General features: G+C 46.5%; 1 protein-coding gene across 2 annotated transcripts in view; it reads right to left on the reverse strand.

Annotated features, from left to right (window-relative positions):
- LOC149470831 (bile salt export pump-like) overlaps positions 1–14,251 on the reverse strand; it is a 102,727-nt gene that overhangs the window by 63,172 nt on the left and 25,304 nt on the right. For both annotated transcript variants that reach the window (XM_089660381.1, XM_089660389.1), the window contains exons 8-9: positions 12,775–12,899; positions 9,292–9,466 (exon numbers count right to left, since the gene is read on the reverse strand). In XM_089660381.1, coding sequence (XP_089516507.1) covers positions 9,292–9,466; positions 12,775–12,899 — 300 coding nt within the window. The remainder of the gene's footprint in view (positions 1–9,291; positions 9,467–12,774; positions 12,900–14,251) is intronic.

The raw sequence follows: 14,251 nt of genomic DNA on the forward strand, positions 1-14,251 counted from the left end.
GAAGAGAAATAATACTGTCAGTCAGTATGACATGCAGATGAGTGCCGTCGATCTTAGAATCACCGCACACTTCACTCATTTGGGCAGTCATGGGGCCAAAACCAGAGTGTGCAGCCACAGTGTGGCAGTGGAGGCAGCAGCAATGGGAGGCCATACAGCACCCTATGACAAAATGGAACCCACCAGCAGTGTGAGGAGACCTGAAAGTGGCACATGGCAGAGTGTGGCGATGGAGACAGCAGCAATGGGAGGCCGTACAGGGACCCATGAGACACTCTGGACCTGGCAGCAGCATGAGGAGGCGGTACAGGGGCCCATGACAGATTACGGGCCTGGCAGCAGCATGAGGAGTCGGTACGGGGGCCCATGGCAGATTACGGGCCTGGCAGCAGCAATGGGAGGCCCGTAATCTGCCAGCACCCTATGACAATATGGAACCCACCAGCAGTGTGAGGAGACCTGAAAGTGGCATATGGCAGAGTGTGGCGATGGAGACAGCAGCAATGGGAGGCCGTACAGGGACCCATGAGACACTCTGGACCTGGCAGCAGCATGAGGAGGCGGTACAGGGGCCCATGACAGATTACGGGCCTGGCAGCAGCATGAGGAGTCGGTACGGGGGCCCATGGCAGATTACGGGCCTGGCAGCAGCAATGGGAGGCCGTACAGGGACCCATGACACACTCTGGACCTGGCAGCAGCATGAGGAGGCGGTACAGGGGCCCATGACAGATTACGGGCCTGGCAGCAGCATGAGGAGTCGGTACGGGGGCCCATGGCAGATTACGGGCCTGGCAGCAGTAATGGGAGGCCGTACAGGGACCCATGACACACTCTGGACCTGGCAGCAGCAAGAGGAGGCGGTACAGGGGCCCATGAGACAGTCTGGACCTGGCAGCAGCATGAGGAGGCGGTACGGGGGCCCATGGCAGATTACGGGCCTGGCAGCAGCAATGGGAGGCCCGTAATCTGCCAGCACCCTATGACAAAATGGAACCCACCAGCAGTGTGAGGAGACCTGAAAGTGGCACATGGCAGAGTGTGGCGATGGAGACAGCAGCAATGGGAGACCGTACAGGGACCCATGAGACACTCTGGACCTGGCAGCAGCAAGAGGAGGCGGTACAGGGGCCCATGGCAGAGTGGCGAAGCGTAAGCAGCTTAAATTGAAGGCCATACAGAGGCCTATGTTAAAAATAATAACATGTTTGGGGCATGATTCATGGCGGATTTAGTCAGTTGTGTCAGGAACTGGTGGTTTGAAATCCAGACTAATCCACGCCTGATTCATTTTCACAAACGTGAGTCTCTCCACACTTTGGGTGGACATTCGTGTCCTCCGCGGAGTTACAATACCTCCTGCCGCACTAAACACGCGCTCCGATGCCACGCTACTGGCCAGGCATGACAGCCTTTCAAGGGCAAATTCAGCTAGTTGGGGCCAAAGGTCAAGTTTCGTTGCCCAGTAGTCAAGGGGATTGTCTACCTCGGTTGGCAGGGTGCTGTCCAAGTAGGCCCAAGCCTGTTGTTTGAGGTCCTGCTCCAGGTCCACCTGATGCTGCTGCTGCTGCGGCTGGTTAGTAGTTTCCTCACTGCGCTGGTGAAGAAAGCTACTCATCATGGACTGCAGACTGAGGCAGCCGCTTCTGGTGGAGCTGCCACTGCTCCTACCACCCCACCCCTCCCCTGCTGCCATGGCAGCGGAACGCGAGCGCACAGGGCCCACAGTGTCTGAGGATGGACGTTGGCGCACAAAGGCAGAGACCAACTGACTACATAGGTGGTTTTTATAGTACGTTATTTTGGCCTCCCTCTCAGCAGGTGTGAAAAAGGCCACCATTTTTGAACGGTAGCGAGGGTCCAACAAGGTGGACAGCCAAAAGTCATCCCTCTGTCTGATGGTTATTATTCGGCTGTCGCTACGCAAGCAACCGAGCATGCTATGGGCCATTTGTGCCAAGGAATGCAAGGGACTCCCTGCCTCCATCTCCACAGCATACTGCCACGGTGCATCTGGGTCCTCTGTCTCCTCCTCCTCCTCTACCAGATGCTCCTGCTCCTCCACTCCTGTCCGCTGAGTGGAAAAACCACCCATTTCACTCAATAATTCCTGAGCACCAATGTCCTCCTCTACCTCCTCCTCTTCTTCCTGTCCTGCTCCCACAGGGGTCATGTGGCGTTGAGATCTGTGCGCCACGTCTACCGCACCCTGACCAGCCATTGTTAACAGCATTTGTTCCTGGACGTGCAACAGAGGAATGACGTCGTTCATCCCATAGTCCTGCCGACTCACGAATAGCGTGGCCTCCTCAAAGGGCCTGAGCAAGCGGCAGGTGTCACGCATGAGCTGCCAATGGCTGACATCTAAGTTACACAGGGGAGTACCTTTATCCGCTTGTAACATCAGGAAATCGGTGATGGCCTTTCACTGTTCGTAAAGGCGGTCTAACATATGTAGGGTTGAATTCCACCTTGTTGCAACGTCGCAGATCAGGCGATGCTGTGGAATTCCGTTCTGCCGCTGCAGCTCAAGGAGGGTGTGCTTTGCGGTGTAGGAATGGCTGAAATGCATGCAAAGTTTACGTGACATTTTAAGGATGTCTTGCAGTGGGATGGTGGATTTTAGGAACCGCTTGACAACCAGATTGAACACGTGAGCCATGCATGGCGCATGGCACAACCTTCCTTGACGCAGAGCAGACACCATGTTCTTTCCGTTGTCGGTCAACATGGTTCCGATTTTCAGTTTGCGCGGAGACAGCCATCTGTCGATTTCTCTGTTCATTACACTCAGAAGTTCCTCCCCTGTGTGACTACGTTCGCCAAGGCATACCAGGTGCAGCACAGCGTGACACCGTTGCGCCCTGCACATGTGATATGCCGGTCGGGTAATGGGACTTGGCACGGGGGTGGCGGCTGAGGACACGGCGGAAGAAGAGGTGGTAGAGGCGGACATCTTTGCTGGACCAAGGACGTGCAAACGTGGAGGCAAAAGCGGCGTGACCTGTCCAAGTTGCTGGTGCGGCTGTGCCGGCACCACGTTCACCCAGTGGGCCGTAAATGACATGTACTGTCCCTGACCGTAGTTACAGCTCCACACGTCGGCGCTGCCGTGCACTTTGGCAGAGACCGACATGCTCAAAGACTGGCCCACCATCTCTTCTACATGTGAATGCAGGGCTGGCACTGCCTTTTTGTCGAAGAAATGCCGGCTTGGCACTCTCCACCGCGGCGCGGCACAAGCCATCATTTCTCGGAAAGGTGCTGAGTCCACCACTTGGAAAGGGAGGGACTGCAGCACCAACAACTTGGACAGGAGGACGTTCAGCTTTTGCACCGTCGGGTGCGTGCTCGCAAACTGTTGTCTCTTGGAAACGGATTCCAAGAAAGACTGCTGAAGGAATCCATGAAGAGGAGTAGCAGGAGAAGGAGCATCTGAACGAGCGGAAGATGCCAACGAGCGACAACTCCCCTCCGCAGAGGTGTTGGAGCCTTGACTGGCTGATAGAGGGCGATTGACGTCGGGTGACGGAGCAAGTAACGGAGCGGGTGATGGAGCGGGGGCTGGGGCAGGCAGAACCGCCGTATCTTTATCACGGTTTTCCCAGGCCACCGAATGGCGACGCTGCATATGCTGACGCAACGCTGTAGTCCCAACATTGGCCCCCTGGCCACGCTTGACTTTCTGGCCACATAGTCGACATACGGCTACGTTTACTTCCTCGGGCGGCTTGACGAAAAATTGACACACCGCCGAGTAGGAAACTTTGCCCCCGCTACTCCTCACTGGCTGACTGCTACTTCCTCCGTGCACACCGGCACCACTACTGGCCGTGGTGGTAAACTGCAGTGGAGCTGGTGCTCTACTCCGTGGCCGTTTGCCTCCACTGACACTGCTGCGACCCTGCTGCCTCCTGGGCAACCCACCGACTGTTTTGCTCGCTGCCAAGCTGGCACCCTCTTCTCCTGATGATGCGGAAGCAATAGCCTGATGACGACGAGGCTGCCAAGTGCGATCAGCCTCATCATCATCAATTAGGGTCTCCGCCTCACTACTAGCCCCCTCGGCTGCGTGTGGGTCAGGAGACAGACCTGTCTCTAGACCGGCTACCGAGCCACTCTCCTCGCCAGTACTTCTTCGCCTGGCTGCTGAAGAGGCGGATGTCTGCCCCCGTTCCTGACCGCCCTCTGTTAGCTCTTCCTCACTGTACAGTGGGGCTGAGCCCACAGCATGCGATACTTCGCTTGGTGAGGGAACACCAAAGGACAGGGGCAGGTAGAGGACACGTGATTTCAGTGGGCTTGCTCCCGGGCCATGCCAACTAACGGTTGTGTCTGACGTACCCACCGACCGTTGGCTGTAGGTGTCAGAGGTGACCTAGGAAGAGGAAGACGACCGAGCCAACCAATCGATGACGGCAGGGTTGTCGGTGGAGACACGACCGCTGGATGACACCGGGAGCACTGGCCTCTGGCTGCGACTAGTGCTGCCTCGACCCCTTCCTCTGCTGCCACGTCTGCTCGCTCCTAAAACATTGCCTCCTCTGCCACTCCTCTGCGTGTTGTCTGACATACTCTTTAATTCAACGATTCTGTGTCCCTGAGTAACAATTCTGTGTCCCTGAGTATCAATTCTGTGTCCCTCAGTAACGATTCTGTGTCCCTCAGTAACAATTCTGTGTCCCTGAGTAACAATTCTGTGTCCATGAGTAACAATTCTGTGTCCCTCAGTAACGATTCTGTGTCCCTCAGTAACAATTCTTTGTCCCTGAGTAACAATTCTGTGTCCCTGAGTAACAATTCTGTGTCTGTCCCTGAGTAACAATTCTGTGTCCCTGAGTAACAATTCTGTGTCTGTCCCTGAGTAACAATTCTGTGTCTGTCCCTGAGTAACAATTCTGTGTCCCTGAGTAACAATTCTGTGTCCCTGAGTAACAATTCTGTGTCTGTCCCTGAGTAACAATTCTGTGTCCCTGAGTAACGATTCTGTGTCCCTGAGTAACGATTCTGTGTCCCTCAGTAACAATTCTGTGTCCCTCAGTAACGATTCTGTGTCCCTCAGTAACGATTCTGTGTCCCTGAGTAACAATTCTGTGTCCCTGAGTAACAATTCTGTGTCCCTGAGTAACGATTCTGTGTCCCTCAGTAACAATTCTGTGTCCCTGAGTAACAATTCTGTGTCCCTGAGTAACAATTCTGTGTCTGTCCCTGAGTAACAATTCTGTGTCCCTGATTAACAATTCTGTGTCCCCGAGTAACAATTCTGTGACCCTGAGTGACAATTCTGTGTCTGTCCCTGAGTAACAATTCTGTGTCCCTCAGTAACAATTCTGTGTCCTGGAGTAACAATTCTGTGTCCCTGAGTAACAATTCTGTGTCTGTCCCTGAGTAACAATTCTGTGTCCCTGAGTAACAATTCTGTGTCCCTCAGTAACGATTCTGTGTCCCTCAGTAACAATTCTGTGTCCCTGAGTAACAATTCTGTGTCCATGAGTAACAATTCTGTGTCCCTCAGTAACGATTCTGTGTCCCTCAGTAACAATTCTTTGTCCCTAAGTAACAATTCTGTGTCTGTCCCTGAGTAACAATTCTGTGTCCCTGAGTAACAATTCTGTGTCCCTGAGTAACAATTCTGTGTCTGTCCCTGAGTAACAATTCTGTGTCCCTGAGTAACAATTCTGTGTCTGTCCCTGAGTAACAATTCTGTGTCCCTGAGTAACAATTCTGTGTCCCTGAGTAACGATTCTGTGTCCCTGAGTAACGATTCTGTGTCCCTCAGTAACAATTCTGTGTCCCTCAGTAACGATTCTGTGTCCCTCAGTAACGATTCTGTGTCCCTGAGTAACAATTCTGTGTCCCTGAGTAACAATTCTGTGTCCCTGAGTAACGATTCTGTGTCCCTCAGTAACAATTCTGTGTCCCTGAGTAACATTTCTGTGTCCCTGAGTAACAATTCTGTGTCTGTCCCTGAGTAACACTTCTGTGTCCCTGATTAACAATTCTGTGTCCCTGAGTAACAATTCTGTGACCCTGAGTGACAATTCTGTGTCTGTCCCTGAGTAACAATTCTGTGTCCCTCAGTAACAATTCTGTGTCCTGGAGTAACAATTCTGTGTCCCTGATTAACAATTCTGTGTCTGTCCCTGAGTAACAATTCTGTGTCCCTAAGTAACAATTCTGTGTCCCTCAGTAACAATTCTGTGTCCCTGAGTAACAATTCTGTGTCCCTGAGTAACAATTCTGTGTCTGTCCCTGAGTAACAATTCTGTGTCCCTGAGTAACAATTCTGTGTCCATGAGTAACAATTCTGTGTCTGTCCCTGAGTAACAATTCTGTGTCCCTGAGTAACAATTCTGTGTCCCTGAGTAACAATTCTGTGTCCCTCAGTAACAATTCTGTGTCCCTGAGTAACAATTCTGTGTCCCTCAGTAACAATTCTGTGTCTGTCCCTGAGTAACAATTCTGTGTCCCTCAGTAACAATTCTGTGTCCCTGAGTAACAATTCTGTGTCCCTGAGTAACAATTCTGTGTCTGTCCCTGAGTGACAATTCTGTGTCCCTGAGTAACAATTCTGTGTCTGTCCCTGAGTAACAATTCTGTGTCCCTCAGTAACAATTCTTGTCCCTGAGTAACAATTCTGTGTCCCTCGGTAACAATTCTGTGTCCCTCAGTAACACTTCTGTGTCCCTGAGTAACAATTCTGTGTCTGTCCCTGAGTAACAATTCTGTGTCCCTGAGTAACAATTCTGTGTCCCTGAGTAACGATTCTGTGTCCCTGAGTAACGATTCTGTGTCCCTCAGTAACAATTCTGTGTCCCTCAGTAAAGATTCTGTGTCCCTCAGTAACGATTCTGTGTCCCTGAGTAACAATTCTGTGTCCTTGAGTAACAATTCTGTGTCCCTGAGTAACGATTCTGTGTCCCTCAGTAACAATTCTGTGTCCCTGAGTAACAATTCTGTGTCCCTGAGTAACAATTCTGTGTCTGTCCCTGAGTAACAATTCTGTGTCCCTGATTAACAATTCTGTGTCCCTGAGTAACAATTCTGTGACCCTGAGTGACAATTCTGTGTCTGTCCCTGAGTAACAATTCTGTGTCCCTCAGTAACAATTCTGTGTCCTGGAGTAACAATTCTGTGTCCCTGAGTAACAATTCTGTGTCTGTCCCTGAGTAACAATTCTGTGTCCCTGAGTAACAATTCTGTGTCCCTCAGTAACAATTCTGTGTCCCTGAGTAACAATTCTGTGTCCCTGAGTAACAATTCTGTGTCTGTCCCTGAGTAACAATTCTGTGTCCCTGAGTAACAATTCTGTGTCCATGAGTAACAATTCTGTGTCTGTCCCTGAGTAACAATTCTGTGTCCCTGAGTAACAATTCTGTGTCCCTCAGTAACAATTCTGTGTCCCTGAGTAACAATTCTGTGTCCCTCAGTAACAATTCTGTGTCTGTCCCTGAGTAACAATTCTGTGTCCCTCAGTAACAATTCTGTGTCCCTGAGTAACAATTCTGTGTCCCTGAGTAACAATTCTGTGTCTGTCCCTGAGTGACAATTCTGTGTCCCTGAGTAACAATTCTGTGTCTGTCCCTGAGTAACAATTCTGTGTCCCTCAGTAACAATTCTGTGTCCCTGAGTAACAATTCTGTGTCCCTCAGTAACAATTCTGTGTCCCTCAGTAACAATTCTGTGTCTGTCCCTGAGTAACAATTCTGTGTCCCTGAGTAACAATTCTGTGTCCCTGAGTAACAATTCTGTATCCCTCAGTAACAATTCTGTGTCCCTCAGTAACAATTCTGTGTCTGTCCCTGAGTAACAATTCTGTGTCCCTGAGTAACAATTCTGTGTCCCTCAGTAACAATTCTGTGTCCCTGAGTAACAAATCTGTGTCTGTCCCTGAGTAACAATTCTGTGTCCCTGAGTAACAATTCTGTGTCCCTCAGTAACAATTCTGTGTCCCTCAGTAACAATTCTGTGTCTGTCCCTGAGTAACAATTCTGTGTCCCTCAGTAACAATTCTGTGTCCCTCAGTAACAATTCTGTGTCTGTCCCTGAGTAACAATTCTGTGTCCCTGAGTAACAATTCTGTGTCCCTGAGTAACAATTCTGTGTCCCTCAGTAACAATTCTGTGTCTGTCCCTGAGTAACAATTCTGTGTCCCTGAGTAACAATTCTGTGTCCCTCAGTAACAATTCTGTGTCTGTCCCTGAGTAACAATTCTGTGTCCCTGAGTAACAATTCTGTGTCCCTGAGTAACGATTCTGTGTCCCTAAGTAACGATTCTGTGTCCCTAAGTAACGATTCTGTGGCCCTAAAGTCTCTCTGGCCCTAACTCTGTCCCTAATACAGACAGGTCTGTCTCTCTTGAATGACCGGAGGCTAATGGAGAAATGTAAGATGGCCGCAATTTATAGCTCCACCATTACACAGTGCTGGCTGGCTGGCTGCTGATTGGCTAATGCGATCACATGTCATGAATGAATGCATTATGGGTCAGCGCGCCTTGTCTGCTCACCTTCCCAGAGATCCCCGCTCCGTCGCCACACATGTCGCCGCCATTTTTGGGAAAATTCGATTCGTGCATCCGAAGTTGGCTAATTTTCGGATTCGGCGCGAATCGAATATTTCCCAATATTCGAAATGAATTCCACTTCGCCATGTTCGATTCGCTCATCTCTAGTTACATAGTTTGGCTGAGAAAAGGCAAACGTCCATCCAGTTCAACCATTAAAAAAAAAAAAATGTAATCCTACACCCACAGTTGATCCAGAAGAAGGCAAAAAAACCAGCAAAGCATGATTCAATTTGCTCCTGCAGGAGAAAAAATTCCTTCCTGATCCCCCGCAGAGGCAATCGGATATTCCTGGATCAACTTTACCTATAAATGTTAGTAACCAGTTATATTCTGTGTATCCAAGAAAGAATCCAGGACTTTTTTGAAGCAATCCACTGAGCTGGACAGTTTTTTTAGCTAGCTATTTGCTAATTAGTAGGACAACATACCAGTAATCCTAATATAATATAACTCTTCAATAATGCTTAACACTAAATTATTCTCTAAAGCAATATACGTATAACAGGGTAAATATGTTGCTGTAGGGGTCAGTTTAGTGCCTAAATATCTTACCACCGGAAATTAAACATTTATAGTAATTGCTCAGATTATGATGTAATAAGAAAGAAATCTATGTGCACTAACCTAAAGAAAGTAATAAAATATTTGTCAAAACTGAAAGGGTGATATACCCAGAATTCTATTAAAATTAAATCAATATATTTCCCCATAAATCAAGTTACCTGCAGCAGACTTCCGGGTGTCAGTTCTCTCGTATCAATAACAAGCTTGGATCCATACCAAAATGCTAGAGAGTAGCACAGGAATATAATGCACCACAGGAACCCCTGAAAAAATCCAATGATTGTACCTTTCTTAATACCCCAGGCCTGGGCAGCCACCAAGTTTTTATCATACCTGTCAAGGATATAAACATTGACATTTAAATCGTACATCAATGGGAAGAAAGCCTAATGCCTACCCTGTTTCTCCCAAAATAAGACCTACCCCAAAAATAAGACCTAGTACTATTTTTGGGAATTGCTGAAGTATAAGACCTACCCTGAAAATAAGACCTAGTTGTGATCAGCTGTTCCACCACCTCTGGCACTGGCCCTGTGTACACCAATATCTACTGTCTCCTATAAGCACAGAAGCGCGGCTTTTGTGTTTCCAAGTGACAATCCCTCTTGTAAGTAACTGGACCATCTGCTCCCACAGAACCCCCCTACCTCTGTACTCACTGTGGGATAGGGAAGGAACAGATATCTGAGGGTGCAGTGTGTTTAGGGGTGAGGCGCGGCATCTCATCCTGCAGCCTAATGCATGTGGTGAGTGTGCTTGGTGCACTGTGTGGGAAGATAGGACCCGAAGCTCACTTCTGCATCCCCTGTCTGCATCTCACCCCTGCACCCTGTCTGAAACTCACCTGTCAATTCACCTCTGCAACACCTGGCTGCAGCTCACAACTGCCACCTGTCATCACCCTCTCTATTGTAACCCTCATCCACAACTGCCTGCAGCTCACCTCTGCACCCACTGTCCACACCTGTACATTAAAAAAATAAAACCTACCCCGAAAATAAGACCTAGTGTGTTTTTTTGAGCAAAAAATAAATATAAGACAGTGTCTTATTTTCGGGGAAACACGGTAATACACTCAATGAGAAAACCAGACAAAAAATACCTCTTTTGGAGCAATCGTCTGATAATCTGATCGTTAGTATACAGATTTTGAGAGCAAATCATGACAGTTCATGTGAAATTATCAGAAGGGACAAGCACAAATTGTTTTCTTATACAATACCAGAACTAACAATTTTTGTTTAATCAGCACATGTTTGGAAATGAAAGAAAACATTACAGTACAATAGAATACATTACATCATGGCAGGATGTATTATTCTGTCTTATGAGAAATTTCATAACTTTAGTAACCTATTCCTTTTCGATATGAGACTAGCATACAAAAAAATGAGAACAATTATTGGTCTGATATGCTCATCATGTGTATGGCAACCAAAAGTCATTCAGATCTAGTTATTGATTTTTTTTTTTAGAGTAGTCATGAAGCCAATCAATGTTCATTCCAACAAACCTTCTAAGAATGGAAAGAGAGTCACCTTGTAGAAGTCAAATTGTTAGGCAAACTCAGAATGATGCTACAAGGAATCCTGAACTGAGAGAAAAGGTGTGCTGGTTTCTTGGCTGTCAAGTTTGTAGGCGGGGCCTCAAACAAGGTACCTGCTTGGGAAGGACCAACGTATATACACACACACACACGGTTTTGGCACTATATCAGTTTATAGTAATGGTTCCGATTGTAAATACTGTAGATGAAAGTGATGGCACATTAATGAACAAAACGTATCAAAACAGCGCACTGTTTGGTTTGCAATAGCATTCCCTAAGAATGGTCTCTGTTGGAGGGGTGGTGATATTTTCTATATTCTCTCTGGACTGAAAAGGGAGCTCTCCAGCACCAGATAGTGTCATTTATTCTGTCCTTACTCATCAGGAACCTTTACCTGCACTAAACACTATCCATAATCAGTGGGTTCCTCAACCTAAGCACTATCCCTAACCAGAGGGTTCCTCACCCTATCCTACCACTTGCACCCAAGTGACATGTGATTCATTATTTAAAAGCTCCCTTGGTAAGAAGGCCGCCTGAACACTTGTTCGAATTCGGGATCAAATCAGATATCTACCTTCCTTCTAAAGGCCTAAGAGAACTTCTAAGGGCACAATTTCCTTTAAAAGACTCCCCTTCCCCTGGTGCATTGACACAGTGACAGCAACAAAACAGAAGAATGCCTGCAATTGCCTACAAGCTGATCCAATAAATGCAATACTTTGAGTTAAAAACCCCAAAAAACATAGAGATCAAGAGCTCCTTTAGTTTTCAGGAAATAAGTAATGGCAATCTCAATGTTTTTCTCAGTACAGGTTTGCTTTCTGTCGTTTTAGACCGAAAAACAAAGGCAAACCATTAACAATTAATTTTCTAAATGTAAGTTTCATGATCAAAACTCCACAACATAAACATAAAAAAATTAAATATATAGAAAAGCACGGAAGAATGTATTAGTGTTGCAAATTATTCCCCCTCTTAATTTTCGAAAACCTGGGCTTCATTTTCAAACTGATAGTTCCAAATATCAGCTTGGCTTACTGACAATGCTTGGAGAGCTTCATATTTGCCGATCCCTTTCTCTAATAGAGTCCTTAGTTTTTTGTCGTAGACCATTTTAAGACTTGAAGAGTTGGAACATGGAGGCCCCACGCCGGACAGCCTATTGGGGCACATATAGTCCCCACCCCCACTTTTTCCACATTATGATTCTAGCCGCCCACCTGGTTGCATTTCGGGTCTCGGCAAGAATCAAGATGGACCCCTTTCCTACCCTATCCTCTCTCCTGTCCTCCCATCCCTCCCCTCCTTCCCCCTTTGTTCTCTTTCTTTTTATTTTTATTTTTCTTCTAGAAGACAACTGGCTCCTTAGTTCATCTTACTCTCACTAATCCTTTTCCATAGACCATTGCATTAGCCACCTACTCCCCTACTTTTCGAAGGTGAAGAGGAATTTAGATTCAATGTTTGGTTTCTTTTTTTTTCATTCTCTTACTATTCTAATCAATAGATGTTTATCTGCCCTCTGAATTGGGACATTCAATTATACATTTCTAAGGTTGTATTTTGTAACTTTGTATTTTGTAAACACCCCTCATCCTCCTCCCCCCAGGGTACAGAGCTGTAGGTACAGACAACACCCCACACACACATTCCCTCACCAGATAACAAATACAGCAGGCGCTTAGAGTGAGAAGTGTGGAGCAGAGAAGGCAAATTCTGGGTGGAGCATGGGAGGGGACTTCCTCTCAGTGAGCTCCCACTCTCACCAAAGCAGCAGCTGTGGGCTCACTGGTAACCCAAAAATATAACTGTCAGGCAGCCACAGCACCTCCAGTAAGCCCAAACTTGGTGCATACCACATCACCATTAATACGCCACCGAAATCTGCACACAGGATAACGTGTAGTGAGGACAGAACATATACAGAGCTATGCTAAAAAGATGCGACAGATATAATGGTAGAAAAAAGAGGTAAAGAGGAATTTCCATTCAAAGCGAGACAGGTGGAATTTATGTATTCATCCATATTGTGGGCCGGAACAATGTAAATTATTTTGGTATAAGTAGCCTTGTGGTCATTATTGATTACCTTTCAGCCTCTTTTTTTTCTCCACCAAAAGCTGCTACTGTCCGAATAGAAGAAAGAACTTCATCTGCCACAGATCCAGCTTCAGCATAGGCTTTTAGTTCTCTGCCTGTCAGTCGAGCAACAGCCTACAAATAAAGAAAAAACAGGCATATGGGTAAGTATATTTACTTTAATCAGTTTATCTATGTTGTTCTTAACCATAAAGTAGCATTTGTATTTTTTTTATAGTCCCGAGTCACTGGGGCTTTTTTTAACTGTAAAGCTAATGATTATAGCATTTTATTATGTACTTACCACTCATGCATGCTAAAGCCCAACACCAGCCCACTTTTTTTTAGTTCTGGGTAGACACGGGAATGGTTTTGCCCTCATCTTTTTTTTTCTGCTATCTAGTGTGGATGGCTATGCAAAGTTATTAATTGCAGTTGTAATACATGTCTTGATAGATGTCTTATGGATATGAATGTCAAAATTAACCCCTTGGACTCAATTGAGATCAGCAGTGGATCTTTCCCCTGATCTCCTGCTGATCAGAGCAGAGCTGGCAGGTGAGCCATCCATGTATGCTCAGTTTCTACAGATCAGAGAGAGACAGAGCTTGCTCTGCTCTGTGGGTGGCCAGGAGTAAACAGACTCCACTGTCTGTTTACACCCTCTGATTTGATCCACCTAGATGAAAGAGGACTGATCCCCTTCCACTTTTATTTTAGCAGACTGGATCAGGCTGGAGGTAGGAGAGTGTAAACAGATACAAGTCCGTTTATAACAGTAGGTCCATAGGGGTGAGTGGACCATCGGGGTCCATCAGGTCACCGATAAAACTGACAGGTGGACCTGATTGGACCTTTTGTGTAAAGGGGGCCAAGTCACCATGATAAAGGGTGGAAGCTTGCATGTCACCAATTTCAAGTTAAAATGACACATTATTGCATATATAAGAGTACAACACACTTCAGTGATTTAAACACACTGAAACATGTTGGCTTCTTGCGTTAAATAAAGTGGACTTGCACCCTCCACAATAATCAAATGAAGCCAAATGCCATGAATATGGCAACTGTGGATGCAATATCATTTGGTGGGGGATGAGGCAGGGGGACAATTCTTTCTCTCTTTTTTTTCTCTTTCTGTCTTCTTTTCTTTTACAATCAGTTCAGATTTTTGGGTTGAGCGAATATTGGTTCAAACCATTATACTGTTTTATTAAGTGGAGCACTTTGTTCCTTTTTGTTTTGACCATTAATCCGTGTACACTCACATATGAAGGTCCTATTGTTCTCATGATGGGAATAATATAACATCTAATACTATAGAGCCATTCCAATGGAACATTAAGGACTCTTTTGTTAATGACTTTATAAGTGAGTTAGTACATTAATTTTTGTACAATGTTTACTTGAAAATATTCCATGAATCTCTCAGTAATCTTACCTGCTGACTTTTGTAAGATGCCCTCCTAATGTTGGGAGGTCTTGTG

Source organism: Staurois parvus, unplaced genomic scaffold, assembly GCF_062004578.1.
Source record: "Staurois parvus isolate SC_StPar_1 unplaced genomic scaffold, SC_StPar_1.0 ptg000031l, whole genome shotgun sequence".
Lineage (NCBI taxonomy): Eukaryota > Metazoa > Chordata > Amphibia > Anura > Ranidae > Staurois > Staurois parvus.